A 24,161-nucleotide genomic window follows, 5' to 3' on the forward strand; every position below is an offset into this window, starting at 1 on the left:
CATGAAAAACTCTTCAAAAGATCAATGAATCCAGGAGCTTGTTTTTTGAAACGATCAACAAAACTGATAGACCACTAGCAAGACTAACAAAGAAGAAAAAAGAGAAGAATCAAATAGATGCAATAAAAATGATAAAGAGATTATCACTACCGATCCCACAGAAATAGAAACTACCATCAGAGAATACTATAGACACCTCTACGCAAATAACCTAGAAAATCTAGAAGAAATGGATAAATTCCTGGACACATACACCTTCCCCCAAGACTAAACCAGGAGGAAGTTGAATCACTGAATAGACCAATAACAGGCTCTGAAATTAAGGCAATAATTAATAACCTACCAACCAAAAAAAGTCCAGGACCAGATGGATTCACAGCCAAATTCTACCAGAGGTACAAAGAGGAGCTGGTACCATTCCTTCTGAAACTATTCCAATCGATAGAAAAAGAGGGAATCCTCCCTAACTCATTTTATGAGGCCAACATCATCCTGATACCAAGGCCTGGCAGAGACACAACAAAAAAGGAATTTTAGACCAATATCCCCGATGAACATCGATGCAAAAATCTTCAATAAAATACTGGCAAACCGAATCCAGCAGCACATCAAAAAGCTTATCCACCAAGATCAAGCTGGCTTCATCCCTGGGATGCAAGGCTGGTTCAACATTCGCAAATCAATAAATGTAATCCAGCATATAAACAGAACCAAAGACAAAAACCACATGATTATCTCAATAGATGCAGAAAAGGCCTTTGACAAAATTCAACAATGCTTCATGCTAAAAACTCTCAATAAATTAGGTAAAATGGGACGTATCTCAAAATAATAAGAGCTATCTATGACAAACCCACAGCCAATATCATACTGATTGGGCAAAAACTGGAAGCATTCCCTTTGAAAACTGGCACAAGACAGGGATGCCCTCTCTCACCGCTCCTATTCAACACAGTGTTGGAAGTTCTGGCCAGGGCAATTAGGCAGGAGAAGGAAATAAAGAGTATTCAATTAGGAAAAGAGGAAGTCAAATTGTCCCTGTTTGCAGATGACATGATTGTATATCTAGAAAACCCCATTGTCTCAGCCCAAAATCTCCTTAAGCTGATTAGCAACTTCAGCAAAGTCTCAGGATACAAAATCAATGTACAAAAATCACAAGCATTCTTATACACCAATAACAGACAAACAGAGAGCCAAATCATGAGTGAACTCCCATTCACAATTGCTTCAAAGAGAATAAAATACCTAGGAATCCAACTTACAAGGGATGTGAAGGACCTCTTCAAGGAGAACTACAAACCCTGCTCAGGGAAATAAAAGAGGACACAAACAAATGGAAGAACATTCCATGCTCATGGATAGGAAGAATCAATATCATGAAAATGGTCATAATGCCCAAGTAATTTATAGATTCAATGCCATCCCCACCAAGCTACCAATGACTTTCTTCACAGAATTGGAAAAAACTACTTTAAAGTTCATATGGAACCAAAAAAGAGCTCACATAGCCAAGACAATCCTAAGCCAAAAGAACAAAGCTGGAGGCATCATGCTAACTGACTTCAAACTATACTACAAGGATACAGTAACCAAAACAGCATGGTACTGGTACCAAAACAGAGATATACACCAATAGAACAGAACAGAGGCCTCAGAAATAACACCACACATCTACAACCATCTGATCTTTGACAAACATGACAAAACAAGAAATGGGGAAAGGATTCCCTATTTAATAAATGATGCTGGGAAAACTGGCTACCATATGTAGAAAGCTGAAACTGGATCCCTTCCTTACACCTTATACAAAAATTAATTCAAGACGGATTGAAGACTTAAAGTTAGACCTAAAACCATAAAAACCCTAGAAGAAAACCTAGGCAATACCATTCAGGACATAGGCATGGGCAAAGACTTCATGTCTAAAACACCAAAAGCAATGGCAACAAAAGCCAAAATTGACAAATGAGATCTAATTAAAGAGCTTCTGCACAGCAAGAGAAACTACCATCAGAGTGAACAGGCAACCTACAGAATGGGAAAAAATTTTTGCTATCTACCCATTTAAAAAAGGGCTAATATCCAGAATCTACAAAGAACTTAAATAAATTTACAAGAAAAAAATCAAACAACCCCATCAAAAAGTAGGCAAAGGATATAAACAGACACTTCTCAAAAGAAGACATTTATGCAGCCAACAGACACATGAAAAAATGCTCATCATCACTGGCCATCAGAGAAATGCAAATCAAAACCACAATGAGATACCATCTCACACCAGTTAGAATGGCAATCATTAAAAAGTCAAGAAACAACAGGTGCTGGAGAGGATGTGGAGATATACGAATGCTTTTACACTGTTGGTGGGACTGTAAACTAGTTCAACCATTGTGGAAGACAGTGGTGCGATTCCTCAGGGATCTAGAACTAGAAATACCATTTGACCCAGCCATCCCATTACTGGGTATATACCCAAAGGATTATAAATCATGCTACTATAAAGACACATGCACACGTATGTTTACTGCAGCACTATTCACAATAGGAAAGACTTGGAACCGACCCAGATGTTCATCAGTGATAGACTGGATTAAGAAAATGTGGCACATATACACCATGGAATACAATGCAGCCATAAAAAAAGGATGAGTTCATGTCCTTTGTAGGGACATGGATGTAGCTGGAAACCATCATTCTGAGCAAACTATCGCAAGGACAGAAAACCAAACACTGCATGTTCTCACTCATAGGTGGGAACTGAACAATGAGAACACTTGGACACAGGGTAGGGAACATCACACACCGGGCCCCACCGGGGTTGGGGGATGGAGGAGGCATAGAATTAGGAGAAATACCTAATGTAAATGATGAGTTAATGGGTGCAGCAAACCAACATGGCACATGGATACATATGTAACAATCCTGCAGGTTGTGCACATGTACCCTAGAACTTAAAGTATAATAATAAAAAAAAAGTTGAATAGTATTTTTACTTTAATCCATTAGCTGGCATTAAGAGATATTACAATAAAAAGTGAAATAAAACTCAGCATTGCATTATTATTATAGAGGTGTTGCTGAGGACATACTTCCTAGTATCATACACTGTTTGCTGTATAAGGACTCAAATAAGCCTTTATAAGCCTCAGAATCAAATAAACTGGGCTTGTCAACAACAGACTTGTTCTCTTGGCATCATCTATAACTGATTATATTTTTCTTTATACTGGTTGCTAGCTCAGAGCCAAGTTTGTGGTGGAACCCTTAACCCTAACATGCCCTTTTAACAAAGTCGTTAATGTTTTTGAAACACGCAAGTATCACATATACCCCTAAAACATCTTAAAAAGTTTTAGGATAAAGCTGAATATAAATAAACTAATGAGGTAAATAACCTGTCTGCTGTGTTGGTAAACAATCCACTGTTTTCCACATAAAATTGAGAGTTCAGTTTCCTTGGGTAGCAATTAATCGGATAGGTTAAGCTGCTAACTAGCTAATTCTTAGCCTTTTTAGAGTTGTGCAACTTCGCAGTATTCTTAGTTTCTGAAGTTCAGAGTAAGATGTAACTTAAAACTAGATCTTTTTCTTGCTTTCAACCTTAGATTATAAATTAACTTAATATATTAGATTAAAAAAGGCTTCCTTATCCCTCTTCTCCATACTGTGGGGAGAAAGATCAAACATCATCATCATCCTGTAGACATAATCCCTCTCAAAATGTGGTCCAGATACTTGATCTATGACTTAAGAGGTATTAGAATAGTTGGCACTGGAGGAACATGCAGTGGAATTAGTATACTGTTAATATCTCTTATACCCTGGATGAAAGTTGGGATTCTAGATTAGATATAGAATGTATTCATCAAAGAACTTACATGGCTGTATTTTTGATAATTCTTCCTTGGTCCATTTTCTGCCCAATGCCATGCACAACAAATACAATATGGGTAGTCTGTGATGGCTTGTCTTCTAATGTGGCTTCTTCTACATAACCTCTATGAAGTCTGGTCCCACTACTTGATGCTGTAGAAAAATTATAATTCTAAGTTTACTATTTAATCTGAGAAATAGCATTTTCCACGATACGTTAAAAGAAAAAAAAAAGAAGTAAAAGGAGTATTATGAAAAAATTTCACTGGCTGTGGGGGAGGAAATAAAAACTGTAAGAAGGTATATATTGATCAGCTGTGATATAAAGTGAACTGAACACAACACCAAAGCCAGAAACCATAAAGAGAAAGAAATAGAAGGAAAGAAGGACAAACGGAGAAACTGAACATACAAAATTTAAAGCTTCTATAATAAGAAAATATCAGGAAAAAAGAAATGGCAAACTGGAAAAAAAATATGCAAAATATAACCCCTAATTACTTAAGTATACAAAGAGAGGTTACTAATTAAAAAGTAAAGACAACTATTCAAACAGCAAAATAAGCTAAAGTTATGGAAGGTAATTCAGAAAATAAATATAACTGACTAATAAACATAAAAAGATATTCAAAGCACACTTATTGATGAAATTAAAATTTTAAAATAGGATATAAAAATTGTATCAAACTTTAAAATTCTTTTTACATTTATTTTTTGATAATGCTCTCATATCTTCCCCAGGTATCATTCTCTCTTTTCTTTCATTTACTCAAACTTCTCTAAAGAGTTGTCAGGCCAGGCACTGTATTTCAAGCCTGTAACCCCAGAGCTTTAGGAGACCAAGGCGAGAGGATGGCTTGCGCCCAAAAATTTGAGACCAGCCTGGACAACATAAAGAGACTCTGTTTCTAAAAAAAAATAAAATAAACTAGCTGGGCATGGTGATGCATCCCTGTAATCCTAGCTACTGAGGAGGCTGAGTTCGGAGGATTGCTTGAGCCCAGGAATTAGTTCCAGGTTATGATGTGCTATGATCACACCACTGTACTCCAGCCTGGGGGACACAGTGAGATCTCATCTTAAAAATAAAAGAAAAAAAAAAAAGAGTTGTCTATTCTCATTGCTTCCATTGCTTCACCTTCTACTTACGCTTCAACCCATGCCGATCTGGTTTCTGCCCCATCAATCCATCTAAGTCACCAATGACCTCCAGGTCACTAAATACAATGGAAAACTTTCAGTCCTCATCTTCCTTGACACTATTATTTCAACTGCCACATTTTAGGTTTAACAGCTTTCGTGCTTTTAGAAGTATAAAAGATATTTATTAATTTTGTCAAATCATTCTAAATATATAATTATTCCTTGATGAACACATGTCAACTCAATCAACTTAATAAAAGTTTCATTTAAAAAGGAATCTGTCACTAAATTTAATATATTTAAAACATACTAAAAACAATATGAATTGTCTATTTTGAATATAAGAGAAAAAGATTCCCAAAATTTTGATAAGCTCTAGTAATATTTAACAATTTTACCTTTAGAAAATCCCAGTTTCTGGGTAACTGTTCTTGCAATTTTAGATGTTGTTGCATCACTATAAAGATATACTTCATCCACACTGTGCCAGTCCACATGGTTTCGACTCAACTTGAAACTATGAACAGCTATTGCAAAAAGGAAAAGCTAATTTGAAGGTCTCCAAGACAAACTTTGAAAAATTATAACACTCAGATTTTAAAATCAATGTTATCTAACAAACTCAGATATGGAACTTAATTCAATAAAACACTATTTCACATTAAAAAAAGTTATGTGAAGCAAGTAATGGATAGGGACTTTATTTTACAAATAATCCTGCTACAGGGAATGGCAACTTTTTAAACCACTGAGTGACTTAACTATCATAATTTTGACCTCTAATATACAGCTTCTATGTGTTTTGATAATTAAACAACTGCTTTCCCGGGTGATGTGGCTGACTCTTCATCGGGTCTAAGGCATATGTACCTCAAGCCCTCAATAGCTTTGACAGAGCAACTTAACTTCAGTTTCTTCTACTGATTTTACTAAAAATATCAAAGGATTTGTAAAAATTTCACTAAGTGGCCAGGTGCAGTGGCTCACGCCTGTAATCCCAGCACTTTGGGAGGCCGAGGCAGGCGGATCACGAGGTCAGGAGATCGAGACCATCCTGGCTAACAAGGTGAAACCCCGTCTCTAGTAAAAATACAAAAAAAAATTAGCCAGGCATGGTGGCAGGCGCCTGTAGTCCCAGCTACTCAGGAGGCTGAGGCTGGAGAATGGCATGAACCTGGGAGGCGGAGCTTGCAGTGAGCCGAGATCGCGCCACTGCACTCCAGCCTGGGCTACAGAGCAAGACTCCGTCTCAAAAAAAAAAAAAAAAAAAAAAAAAAAAAATTCACTAAGTGCTAGACAAAATAAGACTCAGAGGGGAAAAAAATTTACCTTTAAACTGGGAAAAAAATAATCTATTAGCAAATGAGGTATTTTTGGAATGGATAGTAAAGCCAATAATTACTGGATGTTGCTCATCATAGCAGAAATCCAAAACTGAAAGATATTTTAGTAATACAAAATTAAGGAAGTGTTTTTCTGCCATGATGTTCAAATCAGTATGGTTGGCTGGGTGTAGTGACTAACGCCTGTAATCCAGCACTCTGGGAGGCTGAGGCAGGAGGATCACTGGAGCCCAGGAGTTTGATAGCAGCCTGGGCAACAAAAATGAGACCCCGTCTCTAAAAAAAAAAACTAAAAAATTAGCTGGGCACGGTGATACGTGCCTGTGGTTCCAGCTACTTGGGAGGCTGAGGCAGGAGGATCGCATAAGCCCAGGAGGTCAAGCCTGCAATGAGCTATGATCATGCCACTGCACTCTAGCCTGGGCAACACAGAGAGATCCTGTCTCAAAAAAAAAAAAAATCAGTATGGTTGCTGCATTTCTGTAACTGGGGATATGCTTGGCGAAAATGAGGCCTTAAAAAAATTCCAAACCTATTTTCTTTAGGAATTCATAAGCCCCAGGAGCCAGGGAATGTGTCTTGATCATTTCTTATATCCCTAGCACCAAACAGAATGTCCTATCACAGTGTCTGGCACATACCACAAATACAGCAATGTTTGTGGAAGCAGTGAAGAAACTGATATAACATACTTATCAACTCATAATTTGATAATTCTTATGTTTTGAGGGCCTTAAGCTTTTCCTTTATAGCTCTGTTATATAGGTAGGAAAAATTAACATACCCATCTTCAGAAAGCTAAGTACCTTCAAATCACTATGCTTATTTTCTCAAAATTCTTTCAAGGCAAAATATTATCTCTCATTTTACTTACAAAAATACAGAGGTACAAAGAGACAAACTGACCTGCCACAGAGTTAGCTACTGGCAGAGTCTAACTCTTCTGATTTAAAGTTGGGCTGAAAATAACCTCAAGCTAAATATAAAAACATATAGCTCTGGTCAAGATGTATGATCATAAGACATTTTTATGAAAACCTATTCCCTACTAGGATACAAGTACATTATGAGGACTTGTACTTCTTAGTTATAGTAAGTGTGCAACTTCAAAAGTTTATGAAAAACCAATTTATATTTTACTTACCTGCCACAGCACATTACTAACACTGTACACCAGATCAAGATTCAATTAACATAATAAACATAAATTATATCTTCAGTTCCAAGAAAATAATGTATAAGGTCAGCTTTTTAAATAAAAGAACTTTTCATAAAGTAAAAAAATCTTTTGCAAGGGTTTAACAATCACTTTTCTAATTACATATCTGCTCCATGCCACTACTTCAAGCTCTTATATGTTTCTAAACGACATTTTTGTTAAAATAGTTGTGAGCAACAGATGCTTAAAACCTTAAACTATGAGACCAAGATATTTAGAGATGAGTGTTAAGCCAGAAAAATTCTTTTCCTCCTTAAATCATCCACATATCATCTTAAAGTAAACCATTTTAATGTTGGGGAACATCTGAATATCCTGTTACTGGACTATACACACTGTTTACCAATATTTATACATATAATAAAGTAGCAGTAAACAAAATAGTACAATAGGCACGTTTTAAAAAAACTAATAATTTCTATGCTTTAAATGCAACTAAATACTATAAGCCAGGAATATAACTACATGGAGAAATAAAACTACAATTACTGTACCTTGGGAACGCTTTCGTTTAAGACCTGCCGCATCTGTACTCTCCTTATATCTTCTCCATTTGAACAGAGAAGGGAGGGAGAAGGGAGGGAGGTGGTAGACAACTAAGAAAGCAAAAACACTGAGCTTCAAAGTAAATTTTAAATGAGATTTGCCATTTTGCCTTTTTGTTCTAGTATTAACTTTAAAAAATGAGTTGCATTTGAAAAACATTATTCTAAATGCTTCATTTATATGATTTCTAAGAATCAGTAAAGCAAAACATTAGTATAATGTTTATCAAATAGCTGCTGTTACTGAAAGAAAAAAGGCAAATGATATCTAAATTTATTAAAAACAACTGTGATTATCATGTTTAATGTCTTTGCATAGAAAGAATTTTTAAAAAAGAACATAACATTTTCAAATGCTAAGAGATTTATAAACTCCATCTTTACAACACTAAGGTTATTTACTCTCACCAAATTTGTGACTGACATAGCCAACAGCTGATGTACAAATTGAGAACGCAATACATGACATTTTACATATCTAATGCAACCTTCCTGAGAAGATACCACAGCATACATTCTACTAGATGCTTTCCACTACTGAAGTATAATGGAACCTTCCCTTACGGAAAAAAAAAAATTATTTTCTCAACTCCAAGTTATTAAAATACTTTAAAAAACAAAACTTTTACTAAAAAACAAAAATCAAACTGGAAGCTCTGCTTTTAACTTCGCTTTTGAAAAGACTGTAATAAAATAATGAAAAAAGTCATTAGTAAAAATGTATGCTGTGACAACTTGTAAGCACTAAACAGACAACATAAGAGTAAAGTTAGGCATACACTTGATATTTGGCAAATCAGTAGATAACCTTAAAGTCAACATTTTCCCTGTCAAATTTTTGTAGTTATATAAATTTCTTTATATTTTAAGTAAGTAATTATTTAAAAGTTCACTTGAACTTGAATCTTACAAATTAGTTTCTCACCAATTAATAAATTACAGAATCTTTGATTAGCTCAAATTTATGTTCAAATACATTTGATTTTCATCCTCACTCCCTTCTATATTAATGTGACATTCAAAGGTTAAATACTGCTCAAATACAAAAATATTTAATTCCTGTTTTATAATACTAGAAATGTAACAAATCTGTTGAATATGCAGATGTAGTATATACAAAGATTTGTGTAATAAAAGTAATTGAGAAATGCTTACAAGACACAATAACTATATCTATATGTAATTAGATGGCTACAAAAACTATAAACTAGAACTAAAAGCTGGGTTGCTACGTCAGGATTATAAAAACATTTCCTTGTCACAGAGAGGCAGAAAATGACAACTGATGCAATTTTCTTCACTGAAAATGTTTCTTCTTTCATGTGCCTTCTGGTCAGTTACTGAGGAGCAGATGTCCCACTTAGACCAGGAAACAGTTTTAAACAAAAAATTCATTAGGAAAAAGATGCTAATATATCAAAGTAAATCAAACTGACACAAACTTGAGACTTTACTGCTTGAAACAAAAACTAGATTTTGTAGATCTGGTAGTAAAACTAACGTGAACCAATTCCATATTACTAAAAGAGAACGAAATGGGAAATGTATGGACCATTTGACCATGTTTTAAAATTACGTAAACGCTTTCAGAAAGCTAGCCAAGATACACAAATGAAGGCTTTATTTTCTAAAAGAATAGTATAATTTAAGGATTAAAAAAAAGACAAACACCCCATACACAGAAAAACAAAGAAAAAATTTTTTTTCATCCTCCAGAGAAACATATTTAAAACATTTTCACAAAATTAAACAGACATGGTTCTTTTAAAATGTAATTCTTATTTTCACTTGAAAGTCATTTGCTTTATTTATTACACATCCTGTAGCATACAGAGCTTAACTTTTTCAACCCAAAGCACAGAATTAGGGATACTATGATAAGTACAGTAGAGGAAAAAAAGAGTTTACTATCGATCCAAAGAAAGATCACTGTTAAAGAAAATTCAAGTGCCAGAAAGCACTATTTAATTTTCTTTTTTTTAAATAAAGTTTTAGTTAGAAATTCTTACATAGTATAAGCTCAAAACACAACTGCAAATGCTAATTTATTAATGCTAACATTCAATAAAAAATTTTAATATGTTAAAGTCTTACATAGCAATGAAAAAAATACTTGTTTTTTTTTTTTTTTTGGAGACGGAGTCTCGCTCTGTCGCCCAGGCTGGAGTGCAGTGGCGCAATCTCAGCTCACTGCAAGCTCCGCCTCCCGGGTTCACGCCATTCTCCAGCCTCAGCCTCTCGAGTAGCTGGGACTACAGGCGCCCGCCATTACGCCCGGCTAATTTTTTGTATTTTTAGTAGAGACGGGGTTTCACCGTGGTCTCGATCTCTTGACCTCGTGATCTGCCCGCCTCAGCCTCCCAAAGTGCTGGGATTATAAGCGTGAGCCACCGCGCCCGGCCGAAAAAGATTTAAAATACTAAAAATATTTCCAATAAATTTCCTTACTATATCTTAAAGAAACTTTCTACATTATATAATTCTGAAAGCACAAGAGTATCACAAAAGAGGGTTACTGCTGCTGATGACATACTAATTCCTACAACAGAAAAACTAACTTTTCCCTTTAGAAAAGCTGGCAACCTGAAAAATTCCAACCCCAGGGAAGCTGTCTTACACATCTCTAACCTGCCAACTATAATGAGAAAATTCCTGGCAATCTTTCTTGGACCTCAGAGCAATAAAGTTAGATAAGTTTATAAAAATTAAATAATAACTAAAAGCTAGAAGGTGGGAATCCTTAGTCACCAAAGAGATTAGAAAAGGAAAGCTAGTTAGAAGGTGAGCACCCCTCCATCTTTTTAATTGAGCTTTGAAATGCTATGTTCACAGTATGGGGTATATTTATTCAGCTACAGTGATAGGAATACATACTTCATCCACCAACTTGTTAAATGTCATAAATCTTTACGGAGACACCAACACCTGTGCTGCTATGGCACCTGAAATTACCTGGAACAGTAAAAATTCCAATCTTTTACTTTCAATTTATCTGTGATTTTTATAGTCAGGTCTTGCGTTCTTAAACAATCTGTCACTTTGCCTTTTAATTGGAGTATTAATTATCTTATATATACAAATATATTTATATTTGTTATTGATATGGGTGAATAGGTCTGCCATTTTTCCATTTATTTTTCTCTTTGTCCCATCTGTTTTTTGTATCTCTGTTCCTTTTTCTTGGTTTATTTTGGGTTAATTGAATATTTTTTAGTATTTCATTTTAATTCCTCTACTAGACTTAAACTTTATATTTTGGAATAATTTTATACTTAACAAAAAATAGCAAAAATAGTACAGGGAGCTATGACATATCCTTCATCCAGCTTCTCCTAATGTTAGCATCTTGCATAACTACAGTATAATTATCAAAACTAAGAAATTAACACTGGTACAATACTATCAACTAATATATAGACTTTATTCAGGTTTCTCTAGTTTTTCCACTAGTATCTTTTTCTGTTCTACGATCCAATCCGGGGTACCACATTGTGTTTTGCTGTCATGTCTCCTTAGTCTACTCTATTCTGTGACAAACTCCTCAATAAACTTGTCTTTCATGACCTTGACACTTTTGAAGACTACTGGTCAGTCAGTTATTTTGTACCCTCAGTACCAGTTTTCTCACGATTGAATTGAGTTTACTCATTTTTTGGGCAGAGTGATGTGCTGCACTTACCCATTCAGTTCAACCTATTTTATACTGATTACTATGCATGTTTGGATAAATAAGATGTAAAATGAGTGAAACACTAATCCAGCAGTGGATTTAAGTATTAATGTTTACCAAATTACTTGTTGACATCTTAATTTCTATTTTTATGTTTCATCCCAAGTGAAACAATAGGCTTTCATTTGTTAAACTGCTAAACATTTTCTAGCCCAGGAGGTAGGGTAAGGAGAAAATCAATTTTCATTTTAACTCTCACAGAGAACTAAATTTAGATTAAAGTATCTAAATCACGAAGTCATTATCTTTTTGTGGGTTATCTTTATTTGTATGCTACAAAGAGTTACACAGTGTACCAAATTTTCATGTTTTTTTAATTCAATGCTCATTTTGAGATTAGTAAGGAAAGTTAATAAGGAGGAAAATATTAAATACAGTTGGCACTCCTGATCTGCAGATTCAACCAACCACAGATCAAAAATATTTGGGGAAAAAAAAATAAAAAAACAAAAATAAAAAATATTATCAATCAAAAACCAACACAGTATACAACTATATACATGGCATCACATAGTATTAGGTATCATAATCTAGAGATTATTTGAAATATACAAGAGAGGGCTGGGCATGATGACTCACACTTGTAATCCTGGCACTTTGGGGGGCTGGGGCAGGAGGAACACTTGAGCCCAGGAGTTCAAGACCAGCCTGGGCAACATAGTGAGACCCTGTCTCTACAAAAAATTAAAAAAAAAATTAGCCTGGTGTGGTAGTGTACACCTTCTTGGGAGGCTGAGGTGGGAGGGTCCTGGAGCCCGGGAGTTAGGAGCTGCAGTGAGCTGTGATTATGCCACTGCACTGCAGCCTGGGTGACAGAGCAAGACCCTGTCTCCAAAAAGTAAAATAAAATATACAAGAGGATGCTCGTAGGTCATATGCAAATACCACTCCATTTTATTAAAGGGACTTGGATGTCCTCAGATTTTGGTATCTGGTGGTGGTAGGGAATGCCTAAAACCAATCCCCCACAAATACCAAAGGACGACTGTACCACTGATCTGTTTGTGGCAAGAACAACCCTAACCAAACAGCCAAGGTCAGAAGAAAAAGGAATTATTATTTATTTTAATGTCCTTGAAGGCAAGAACTATTAGTGTCTTTGATATTCCCTAGAGCATTTAATAAACATCCCTGATGATAGTATTTTAAAATGTTTTAAATTATTAAATGAGGTTTTTCCAGAAAGCCTTATGTGAATAATTCCACCGCATTGTGATTATCTACTCACTTTATTCCAAATATCTTTTCAGAATATGTAATATTGACTGTCTACTACTATGTCTTCTTGTACTTACTCTTTTGTAACTGTTTTCATCTGTTGGCTTTGTCTACTCTGATAGGCTTAAAACTCCTTGAGGGTAGAAACCTTGTCAATTTCTCTCACAGAAGTGCCTACCACATTACTATACATGGGATCATTCAAAATCTGACAATATGAACAGTCAAGGCTTTATACACGAGAAAATTTAGGTGGAAAGGGTACTTTCCTCCCTCAAACTAATGAAGTATAAAATTTCAGAAGCTTAGAGGTAACAGTAAATTAATTAAAAAGATTATAATATTTTTTGGTCTTTGTAGTTGTAAGTTTGAATTATTTTCCCAACAATGGTAGTTTTCTGGATAGCAAATATTCTTTCCTTAAGACTTGTTATTATTTTCAAATGTACTACACAATTTCCCATAATTTTCAAAGTCAAATGTCACAAGATATAAATATGTTTAATACTGAATAAAAATAAAGTGAACAAAAATTATGACAAAGATATGTTCAGTTGAACATATCTTTGCTAATAACAGAACATGCTTAATCTTATATGCCACAGTACATTATAAAAAAAAATTTTTCTTCTAATGAACCTCAAAGAATCATCATTTTTGAAAGATTACAATGCAAAAGTGTTCTAATAATTTAATAATTTTCCATTACTAATTAAAATTTTACTACTCCATGTATATCCATAAAGATAACAAAAAATATTACAATATCCTAGAGATTGCTACCCTAGAGCTGAAATGTACACTCACACATACAGATACACAAAGATGTTCTAAAAAATGTACTCATACAAATAAACCATCTTCTTACATCAGTCTTATTTAAATTCAAACATTTTGAGAAAAACTGAAGTATCTTGCTACATTTAGCATTTAGACAGGAAGCAGAAGTAAAAAGGACATATTAAATTCTAATTTTTATTGTAGTAAAAACAAGATTAGAAACATGCAGAATCTAGAGATGAAACAGAGCTGATGATTAATCTCCACAGGATGACTTAGCAAATGGAAAAAAAACAAGTTCTGAACACAGAATGAGAAGGGGGAACCATCTACTTGTATTTTTCATACTCATCCTCTTTCTCCTCCAAGCTCCTGGATTTTTTTCATGTGTTAATAATAAGAAATTCAGGTGGCTAAACTGGGTTTGTGATGGTGAAATTGACATTTTTGAGGCAGAAGACTTAGGAGAATTAATAGAAGGAAAAAAAAAAATCTGGAACTCAGACTTCCCCAATGGCAGTAAGATTATTTTATGATAAAAGGTCTGTCCTTCAAATACTATGAAGTAGACTTTTGAAATTATTCTGACCAATAGTGATGAGAAGTTATAAAATATTTCAGTCACTACCATAAAATCACAGATATATAGAACTTGCTATTTTTACTATAAGAAGAACAAAGTATTATATGGCAATCTGTGGAAACATACTTAGAGCTCTTATACTGGGCTGCTCCTTATTTATTGATATGTAAGAACCTTTAGTTTAAATTTTACAGTGAAATAAGGACATATTTGATTCTACAGATTAGGAAAATATATTTAGAATTTCCAGAGTATGGTATCTGGCACATAACAGACAACTATTATTATATAAATTTGCTAGCTTTAATTGCTAATTTTTTCAGAAGTCACAAGTTTCCTCAGTTACCTAGACTTTTAATCAACTAGATGCAAATGATATTTTAATTTGATATAAGCTAAAATACAGTTTCCTTGCTTGTGACAAATGTATACATATGTTCAGAGAGGTAAGAGAGAGCAAAGAGTGGAAGAGAGAAAAAACATGGAGTGTTACTAACAATAAGAAGAAAAAAATCCCCTGCCAACTTAAAGCTTACTGCTGACATTAATTATGTTATGTAAACAATTACTTCCAACCACATAATTCATTTTTTTCAAGCTTCATTCTGTAAATTACCGATCAATATTGAGTTTTTCTGCTTTAGAGATGTTTTAGGATGGGAAGGGGAAAAAATCAATTAATATTTTAATTCACTAGATTCAGTAGAGCTTGCCAAGAAACCTCCTAAATAAAGGCTAGCATGAAGAAACGCTTTTAGAAGAAAAACTTCAGACAAATCTACAAATTCTAATCTACCTGTACAGTTATACTCACCAGAATAGTTGATCCCACTGCCTGCAGTAAATGGAACAATAGAAGTATTTTTAACTTTACCACATATTTTGAAGTTTACTTAAGATTTAGACACACAATGAAAACGTGGCAATCTTAGCTACTATATAATATTTTAACTGTTACGAAAATATGCAAGTGCTGAATAAAGAAATGTAAGGAGTAGATTGTTTCAAATTAAAACTTGATATGGTTTTCAATAGGGGATAGCTGAGAGATACACAAAGATAATTAAAGATTTTTTTTTTTTGAACTTCAGGAAAAGAACATTGAAATATTAATGAAACTTGTCTTTTGATATAATGACAAGGAATTTTTTGGTTAAGTTCAATTTCCTTTGATAACTAAAAAATTACTAAAAAAGATTAAATAGGGAGTGCATTGTAACAATCTGTACATTTATAGTAAACTGTGTTAATATCATGACACTTACCATACACATTAAAATAAAAATTGAGATAGTTCAGATATTTATAGCAGTTAATTTTAAAATTCTAGAATAATCAAATGTTTAAAAAAATCAAATTTTCTAATTCTAAACCTCCTGAATTATTATGTCAAATTTACAAACTAAACTTTATCAACAACTTACTTGGTTTGTAGAATATATTAAATGTATCAATTGATCTTACCATCTTTTCCATCTATGGATTTTGACACTTCAATATCAAAATTTTCCTGCATCTGCTGGCCCCTAAAACAATTGAGATGTTCTCGCTCAATTAAATTACTTTCTTCCTCTTCTAGAGGCTGCCAAGTGCCATCAATAAACCACTGTCCACGCATTACTGGTATTTTATCAGCCTCTGAAAAAGAGAAATCACAGAATTATACACATTTTAAGATTCAGCTTCCCCAAAAGAAACATAGTATCTACAATCTTATATTTTGCTACTGCTGTCACAAAAACAGATTTTCATGACCCAATACAATCATCTAAACTTTTATTTGTATTTATTTATTTTGAGATATTTATCTCGCTCTGTTGCCCAGGATAGAGTGCAGTGGTGTGACCACAGCTCACTGCAGCCTTGACCTTCCAGGCTAATTTTTATATTATTCCGGTAGAGATGTGGTTTTGCCATGTTGCCCAGACTGGTCTCAAACTCCTGGGCTCAAGAGATGCGCCCACCTTGGCCTCCCAAAGTGCTAGGATTACAGGTATGAGCTGCTGCGCCTGGCCCATTTAAAGTTGTAAAATCCAGATTTTGAGCCAGAGTGTATCATATTCTATAGCATATACTTTTACTTATATTAAATTATTATGCCTAAAAATCACTTTAGCACTGGAAAAATAGATGAGCAGCTATGTATATAATTGAGACTCTCAGTAACCAAAATTAGTAGGCTAAGGGTTTGTTAAAACGAGTTTCATGCAAGGCTCTGATGATAGTTCCAATGTCTTAGAAAATATTAATATAAAATCCAGAATAGTATTTAGAAATAGTGTGTGTGGTAGTAGTGTGTGGCACTTTTTAGAGCTGCCTTGGAGACCAGAGGCTTCTAGTACATATACAGGATAAATGAAACTATTATATTAGTAAATATTTCATCTACTTTCGGGAAAAAAAATCAAGAAAAATTTTCTTGGCTAACTTTTGATGAAACACTATCCCTAGAAACCTAAGACTTTTAGTTGTTATTTAAAATAAACCACAACTGTCAGCTAAGCTATCTTGAAGTCTTTAAAACAATTTTTTAATAAAGCAAAAATAAAATAAAAATAACAAAACCCTAAAAGTAAAAAGCAAAATGAAACAAATGGATCTAATTATGTAGAATGTTGGTGGTTTAATCACATAAAGAGAAATTATTTCAAGTGAATTTAAAACTCCGTCATTTGTACATACATATTTGGAAATAAAATATGGAGAAAAAGAACTGCAAACATCTTAAACCTTTTGCAATAACCATATTGTTAGTAATACTACTTGTATTACTAATTTGGAACTGTAGGTTAAGATGAATGTATTAATTTTATTAATATCATTAGGAACCTAGATTTTAAGCATAAGACAAAAGAGATACAAATATAAAAATCAAATAAATAAAAAAGCTTGTAATCATAAATTTTAATTAAAAACTTCAGTATGGACTAATGATGTATTTTCTCTTTGAAAAAATGTCCTAGTAAAGGCCTAGAACTGAAGACAAACCCAGTATAAGTGAACACTCCTAATATAAAGATTGTGAACGATAAATATCATTTCCCATTAAAAGAAACCAAGAGTCCTTGAAAAAAATGGCTAACTTCAGGTTTGAGACAATAAATATACTAGATGATCTTGAGACATCTTGTCATACCAGATTTGTACTTTGACGTATTTAAAATTTTCTATTATGTGTTTCTATTGCTACTTGCATTCTACTATATTCTGCTATAGTGATTCTGGTATATTTAGGTGTTTGCTGTGTCATTTGGTACCTAGATACTAAAAAATATTATAACTTCATTGTGAATTATGGCTTCAACCATTATAAATATACTCTAGCATACTGAATAGTTTTTGCCTGGATTATACTTTGTTTATCAAAATGGAAACTCCTGATTTCTTTTTCCATTTGCCTGTAATATCTTTATATATTCCTTTATTTTTGATGGTTGGAATCACTGTTTTATATGTCTCTTGTGTAAGGCATAGAATTGGGTTTTGCTTTATAAAGCCATTTGAACATCTTTTTATTTTAATAGATGAGTTAAGCCCATTTATGTTTACTAATATGATTGACATATTTGAACTCAACTCTATATTATAGTTACCATGTTTGTTATTCATACTTATTCTTTTTTTTTCCTTTATGTGGTATTTCTGCTATTTTTTGATTTTTTGTACTTTCTTTTGGTAGTTACGAAAATTTTAATTTTTTGTTCCAGTGGTTCTCTCTCTCTCTCTCTCCTGTGGTGGTGGTGGTGGTGGTGTGTGTGTATATGTGTGTGTTTTAGAGTAACCCAAATCGCCTTTTTGCTTACTTTACCTTTTATTATCTGGTCAGTCCACTTAAAAGGTATTGTATGACTCTCACTTATTACCTATATTGTGGAGAATGATCTTAATTCTTTGTTCACCCACTTATTTTTAGTTTTATTCTTTTTACTTTGTCAGAACATATAAAAATTACATCTATGTCCCCAACACTGTTTTAAGTCTTGGATCTACATTTAAATATAGTAAATTATCACCACATATTTCCTAAATTCTTGTGTGTTCAAACTGTTTACCTGATACTCTAAAGACAGGTTGGCTAGCTTGTGCTTTATGTCTTCGAGTTTTTAAAAATGGTGCTCTACTGTAGCCTTCCTTTGAATATTGTTCTAGGCCAGGCTCAGTGACTCATGCCTGTAATCCCAGCACTCTGAGAGGCTGAGGCAGGTGGATCACTTGAGGCCAGGAGTTCAAGACCAGCCTATCCAACACAGCAAAACCTCATCTCCACTAAAAATATAAAAATTAGCTGGGCATGGTGGTGCATGCCTATAATCCCAGGTATAGGAGGCTGAGGCACGAGAATCACTTGAACCTGGGAGGTGGAGGTTGCAGTGAGCCAAGATCATGCCACTGCACTCCAGCCTGGGTGACAGAGTGAGACCAAAAAAAAAAAAAAAATACTGTTCTTAAGGAATCTGATGTCAGCCTGATTTTATTAATAATATAATCTTCTTTCCCCTCTCAAGAGGCCCAGGAAAAAAGTCTTTAAAATCTAATAGTTTTACTAGGCTATGACTCAGAGCTGTTCTGTATTAATCTGTCCATGATGGGGCCTTTTAATATACAAAATTTGAAATTTCCTATTATTTCTGAAAAGTGTTGAGTTATGGTTTATTTAGTTCTGTTCTAGTGATTTGCTTTTCTTCTTCAGGGACTCCAATTTTAAGTATGTTAGGTCTTCTTTTGCCTGTATTGAATTTAAACTACTTTTTACATTCTCTTGGTTGTTTTCCTTCCTTTTATCAATGGCTCTTATTAGATTTTTATTTGAATCTATTCTCCCATGGGCACCTTGTAATTAATATACAGTAGTCCCCCCTTGTCTGTGGGAGATACATTCCAAGACCCCCACTGGATGCCTGAAGCCTTAAATAGTATTGAACCTTATAATGTTTTTGCAATATATACATATTTATGATAAAGCTTACTTTACAAATTAGGCACAATAAGAGATTAACAACAACTAATAGTAAAATCCAACAATTATAACTGCTAGCATCACCACTCTTGCACTTTGGAGCCATTATTAAAGAAAATAAAGGTAACTTGAATATAAGCACTTCAAAACCACCACAGTTGATCTGATAACCAAGACAGCTACTAAATGACTAATGGACCAGTGGCATAAACAGCTGCATATCCTAGACAAAGGAGTAACTCCCATCCTGGGCAGGATGGAGCAGGATGGCTGGAGACTTCATCACACCAATCAGAAAAGCATCCAATTTAAAACTTGTAATTGTGGCTGGATATGGTGGCTCATGCCTGTAATCCCAGTACTTTGGGAGGCTGAGGCAGGAGGATCACCTGAGGTCAGGAGATTGAGACCAGACTGGCCAACATGGTGAAACCTCATCTTTACTAAAAATACAAAAATTAGCCAGGCATGATGGTACACACCTATAGTCCCAGCTACTTGGGAGGCTGAGGCAAGAGAATCACTTGAACCCAGGAGGCGGAGGTTGCAGTGAGCTGAGATCACGCTGAGAGACAGAACTAGCTGGATTTTCTAGACCGACTAAGAATCCCTGAGCCTAGCTGGGAAGGTGACCGCATCCACCTTTAAACACGGGGCTTGCAACTTAGCTCACATCTGACCAATCAGGCAGTAAAGAGAGCTCACTAAAAAGCTAATTAGGCAAAAACAGGAGGTAAAGAAATAGCCAATCATCTATTGCCTGAGAGCACAGCGGGAGGGACAATGATCAGGATATAAACTCAGGCATTCAAGCTGGCAACAGCTACCCTCTTTGGGTCCCCTCCCTTTGTATGGGAGCTCCGTTTTCACTCTATTAAATCCTGCAACTGCATTCTTTTCTGGTCCGTGTTTGTTACGGCTTGAGCTGAGCTTTCGTTCCCCGTCCACCACTGCTGTTTGCCACCGTTGCAGACCCGCCGCTGACTTCCATCCCTCTGGATGCGGCAGGGTGTCCGCTGTGCTCCTGATCCAGCGAGGCGCCCACTGCTCCTCCCGATTGGGCTAAAGGCTTGCCATTGCTCCTCCACAGCTAAGTGCCTGGGTTCGTCCTAATTGAGCTGAACACTAGTCACTGGGTTCCAAGGTTCTTTTCCGTGACCCACGGCTTCTAATAGAGCTATAAAACTCACTGCATGGCCCAAGATTCCATTCCTTGGAATCTGTGAGGCCAAGAACCCCAGGTCAGAGAACGTGAGATTTGCCACCATCTTGGAAGCGGGCCGCCACCATCTTGGGAGCTCTGGGAGCAAGGACCCCTGGTAACAGTGCCATTGCACTCCAGCCTGGGTGACAGAGCAAGACTCTGTCTCAAAAAAACCAAAATCAGAAACAAAAACAATTTAAAATAGCTTATTTCTGGAATTTTCCATTTAATATTTTTGGACTCTGGTTGACTGTGGCTAACTGAAACTGCAGAAAGCGAAACCACAGCTATAAAGCTGGATTACTGTAGTCTTATGAGATGGCTTTGCCTTTCTCTTCAATTTCTTTCCTGTGTTCAATCAAATTTTGTTACACTTCTTCCTTTTTCACTTCTTTTCTTTTCATGTCAGAGTTTAGATTTCTGCTTCTAAGTTTGTGGTTTTTGTAGTATGTTCACAGATTTGTTTGAGAATATTTTATTTGGTTGGAGCACTGAGATGCCCTTTCCCTTTGCATTTGCTTTTTCGGGGAGAAGTTTTATCAACTGAAACACTTTCTTTCAAATTTCTATATTCCTCTTAAAGTAGCTTTGTGTAGCATTTGATTCATTTCTATTCTTGAGCATTTTGTGAATAGGGTTCTTGGATTCTTAGTTTAAGAGCATTCACTTCTGCAGATTAGTAAAGAGGAGCACCTATAATGGACGGTGTTACGGTGGAGTTGTTGGGTGGGGGATGGGTTGCCGTGCCTTGTTTCTCTTTCATTTTTCTAGAAGCCTCAATTTTATCCCCACTTCCTTCTTTCCTCTTGCTGCCCTGCCTCCAAGAGGTATCGTCTTTTGTCTGTCTCTTCTAGGAGCAATGCTACTCTGAAGCTGCTGCTTGTGGCCCCTCTCCCTTTCATACAGCTTCCTGTAGCTAGTTCTATAAATTACCAAGTCCTAGGCCTGTCTTTGTATTTGGCAACATTGGGGACTTTTTCTGAGGGTGATGTTGCCTGTGCTTTATTTTAACCTCTGTTCCCTTCTATTTTCTCAGTCTCTTAAGCCTTTCCTTACCCAACTCTTCCCACTCACAGGTTTGTAGCAGCAACAGGAACCACTGTAATGTGCTATTTCCTTGTATAAAGGTAATTAAAAATTCATGGTATCATCTCTCTTGCAGTAGTACTGAAAGTGTGAGTTATGTATGGTTTGTGTGTATATATGTGTGTGTGCATGTGTGTGTGGAGTCCTTTTGTTCTTACAGCTTTTGGGGAGGACATGTGGGGAGATTTAGATTTGGACAGTTGACATTATCTTCCAGACCCAGAAGCTCATCCCATTTAACAATAACCTTAAAAGGCTATCATTCTCCCAACTTTACAAATGAATAAGCTAAGTCTTAGTGAAACTAAATAATATGCTTAAAGGCACATAGCTACTAGTAATGTAAGAACCAAGATTCCAACCAAAGTTTGAGTTCAAAGTTCATTCAAGCTCTTTCTACTACATAATACAACCTATACTCTCAAATACAAAATGCATTTTCAGCTCTCATTTAGTTCTCGCCTCCCAAGCAACAGAGGTTCTTTAGTGGTGTTCAACCACAAATAGTCATGAAACCCTTAGCTTCCTGGAAAAAAATTGAACAAAACAGAACACACGCTTGTTTCTCCACCTGTATTCTCTATCACAGTGAATGGAAAGCTGACAGTATTTAGGTGGCTATCCAAGGCAGAAACCTGGGATTATCCAAGATGCTGCCTCCTCAAGTACTTCTTACAACTGGACACTAAGTGCTGTTTATTCCATCTCCTAAATCACTCTCAAATTCATCCCTTGTTTATCAGGCCTACAGTCATTATCTGAGTTCACACTAATCATTTCCTGCTTCTTTTATTTCAGAAGCCTCCTACGTAAACTCAGTATCCCTAGTTTCAACTCTACAACACTCTCACCACCATTACCCAATGCCTACTCACAAGCAAGTGTATATGTAAGTACATGCACATACATTCAGATTCCCTTCATGTACTCTCTCCTCCTTAAAACCCAGAATGTGTTGTGCTGGTTCTTACTTCTGTATCTTGCATATGCTGTTCCTTCTATCTGGGATGCTCATGCCTATTTTCTACATTTAGCTAGCTTTTATATTTACTTCTTCAGGAAAGCCTTTCATCACCTTCTGTGATTTCACTGAAATAATTCTGTACATATCTGTCAGTATTTTTCTTAACTGCATTCTATTTAGTCTTCCTCCCTTCTATGGGATTCTTACATACAGGTGTTATGTCTTCATACATCTTGAGAACTCAAAAGATAAGAGTAACTATCATAGCTAGGCGTGGTGGCTCAAACCTGTAATCCCAGCACTTAAGGAGGCTGAGGTGGGTGGATCATCTGAGGTCAGGAGTTCGAGACTAGCCTGGCCAACATGGTGAAACCCTGTCTCTACTAAAAATACAAAAATTAGCCGGGCTTGGTGGTACACGCCTGTAATCCCAGCTACTCAGGAGGCTGAGGCAAAAGAATCTCTTGAACCTGGGAGGCGGAGGCTGCAGTGAGCCGAGATCACACCACTGCACCTGCACTCCAGCCTAGGTGACAGAGCGACAGTCCGTCTCAAAAAAAGAGAAAATAACTAAGTCATTATCCTAATTACAATCATTAGGAAGAATGGTCTTTATTGGAATCAAAAGAAGAACATGGGTTCTTGACTGAAAAATAATTTTAAGGTTCATTTTCTACTATACAAATGCTTGAGTGGATCTTGTGTGTGAGTAGGAATACATTTGCGATAAAGATATTTATGTGGCCGGGCACGGTGGCTCATGCCTGTAATCTTAGCACTTTGGGAGGCTGAGGCAGGTGGATCACCTGAGGTCGGGAGCTTGAGACCAGCCTGACCAACATGGAGAAGCCCCATCTCTACTAAAAATACAAAAATTAGCTGGGCGTGGTGGTGCATGCCTGTAATCCCAGCTACTCGGGAGGCTGAGGCAGAAGAACTGCTTGAACCCAGGAGGCGAATGTTGCGGTGAGCGGAGATTGCGCCATTGCACTACAGCCTGGGCAACAAGAGAGAGAAACTCCATCCCAAAGAAAAAGAAAAGATATTTATGTATAAAAAGCTACACTTACACCAAGAGTCAGAGGGAGTTTCTATGTATAAGATTCCTAAAGGTCTGTTTCTAAGAACTGTTTATATCCATATTATACTTTGCAAAATACATGCATATAGAGAAAGTCCTAAGGACCACTTCCCTCATGTGGCCATGCCACTACAGCTTTACTCAGTTAGGGTCCAAGACATGCCTATGGTTCAAATCTGACCACACTTGACTTAAAGAGGAAAGAAGTCACAGAGCATGGGAAATTAGGAATGGTGGAGAACTTGTATTCTAGAGAAGAAGAAAGCAAGGATTAGAAATAAGTAGAAAACATAAGAAAAGGGGAAGGAGATATGACAGACAAGGAAGATAGAAAAGAAAGAAGTAGAAAACTAAGAAAATGCAGTCACTCATTCTTAAGGTTTATTGTATCTGGGAACTATGAATGTTTTTCTCACAGAATTAACGCTATAA

General features: G+C 35.6%; 1 protein-coding gene across 5 annotated transcripts in view; it reads right to left on the reverse strand.

Moving 5' to 3' along the window:
• DDHD1 (DDHD domain containing 1) overlaps positions 1-24,161 on the reverse strand; it is a 122,607-nt gene that overhangs the window by 47,401 nt on the left and 51,045 nt on the right. For 3 of the 5 annotated variants that reach the window (XM_030810658.1, XM_012504317.2, XM_030810671.1), the window contains exons 2-5: positions 15,902-16,075; positions 15,252-15,272; positions 5,418-5,546; positions 3,882-4,029 (exon numbers count right to left, since the gene is read on the reverse strand). In XM_030810658.1, the coding sequence (XP_030666518.1) occupies positions 3,882-4,029; positions 5,418-5,546; positions 15,252-15,272; positions 15,902-16,075 (472 nt within the window). The remainder of the gene's footprint in view (positions 1-3,881; positions 4,030-5,417; positions 5,547-15,251; positions 15,273-15,901; positions 16,076-24,161) is intronic. The other 2 variants (XM_030810666.1, XM_030810653.1) reach the window with 1 other exon arrangement.

Source organism: Nomascus leucogenys, chromosome 1a (genome assembly GCF_006542625.1).
Source record: "Nomascus leucogenys isolate Asia chromosome 1a, Asia_NLE_v1, whole genome shotgun sequence".
Classification (NCBI taxonomy): domain Eukaryota; kingdom Metazoa; phylum Chordata; class Mammalia; order Primates; family Hylobatidae; genus Nomascus; species Nomascus leucogenys.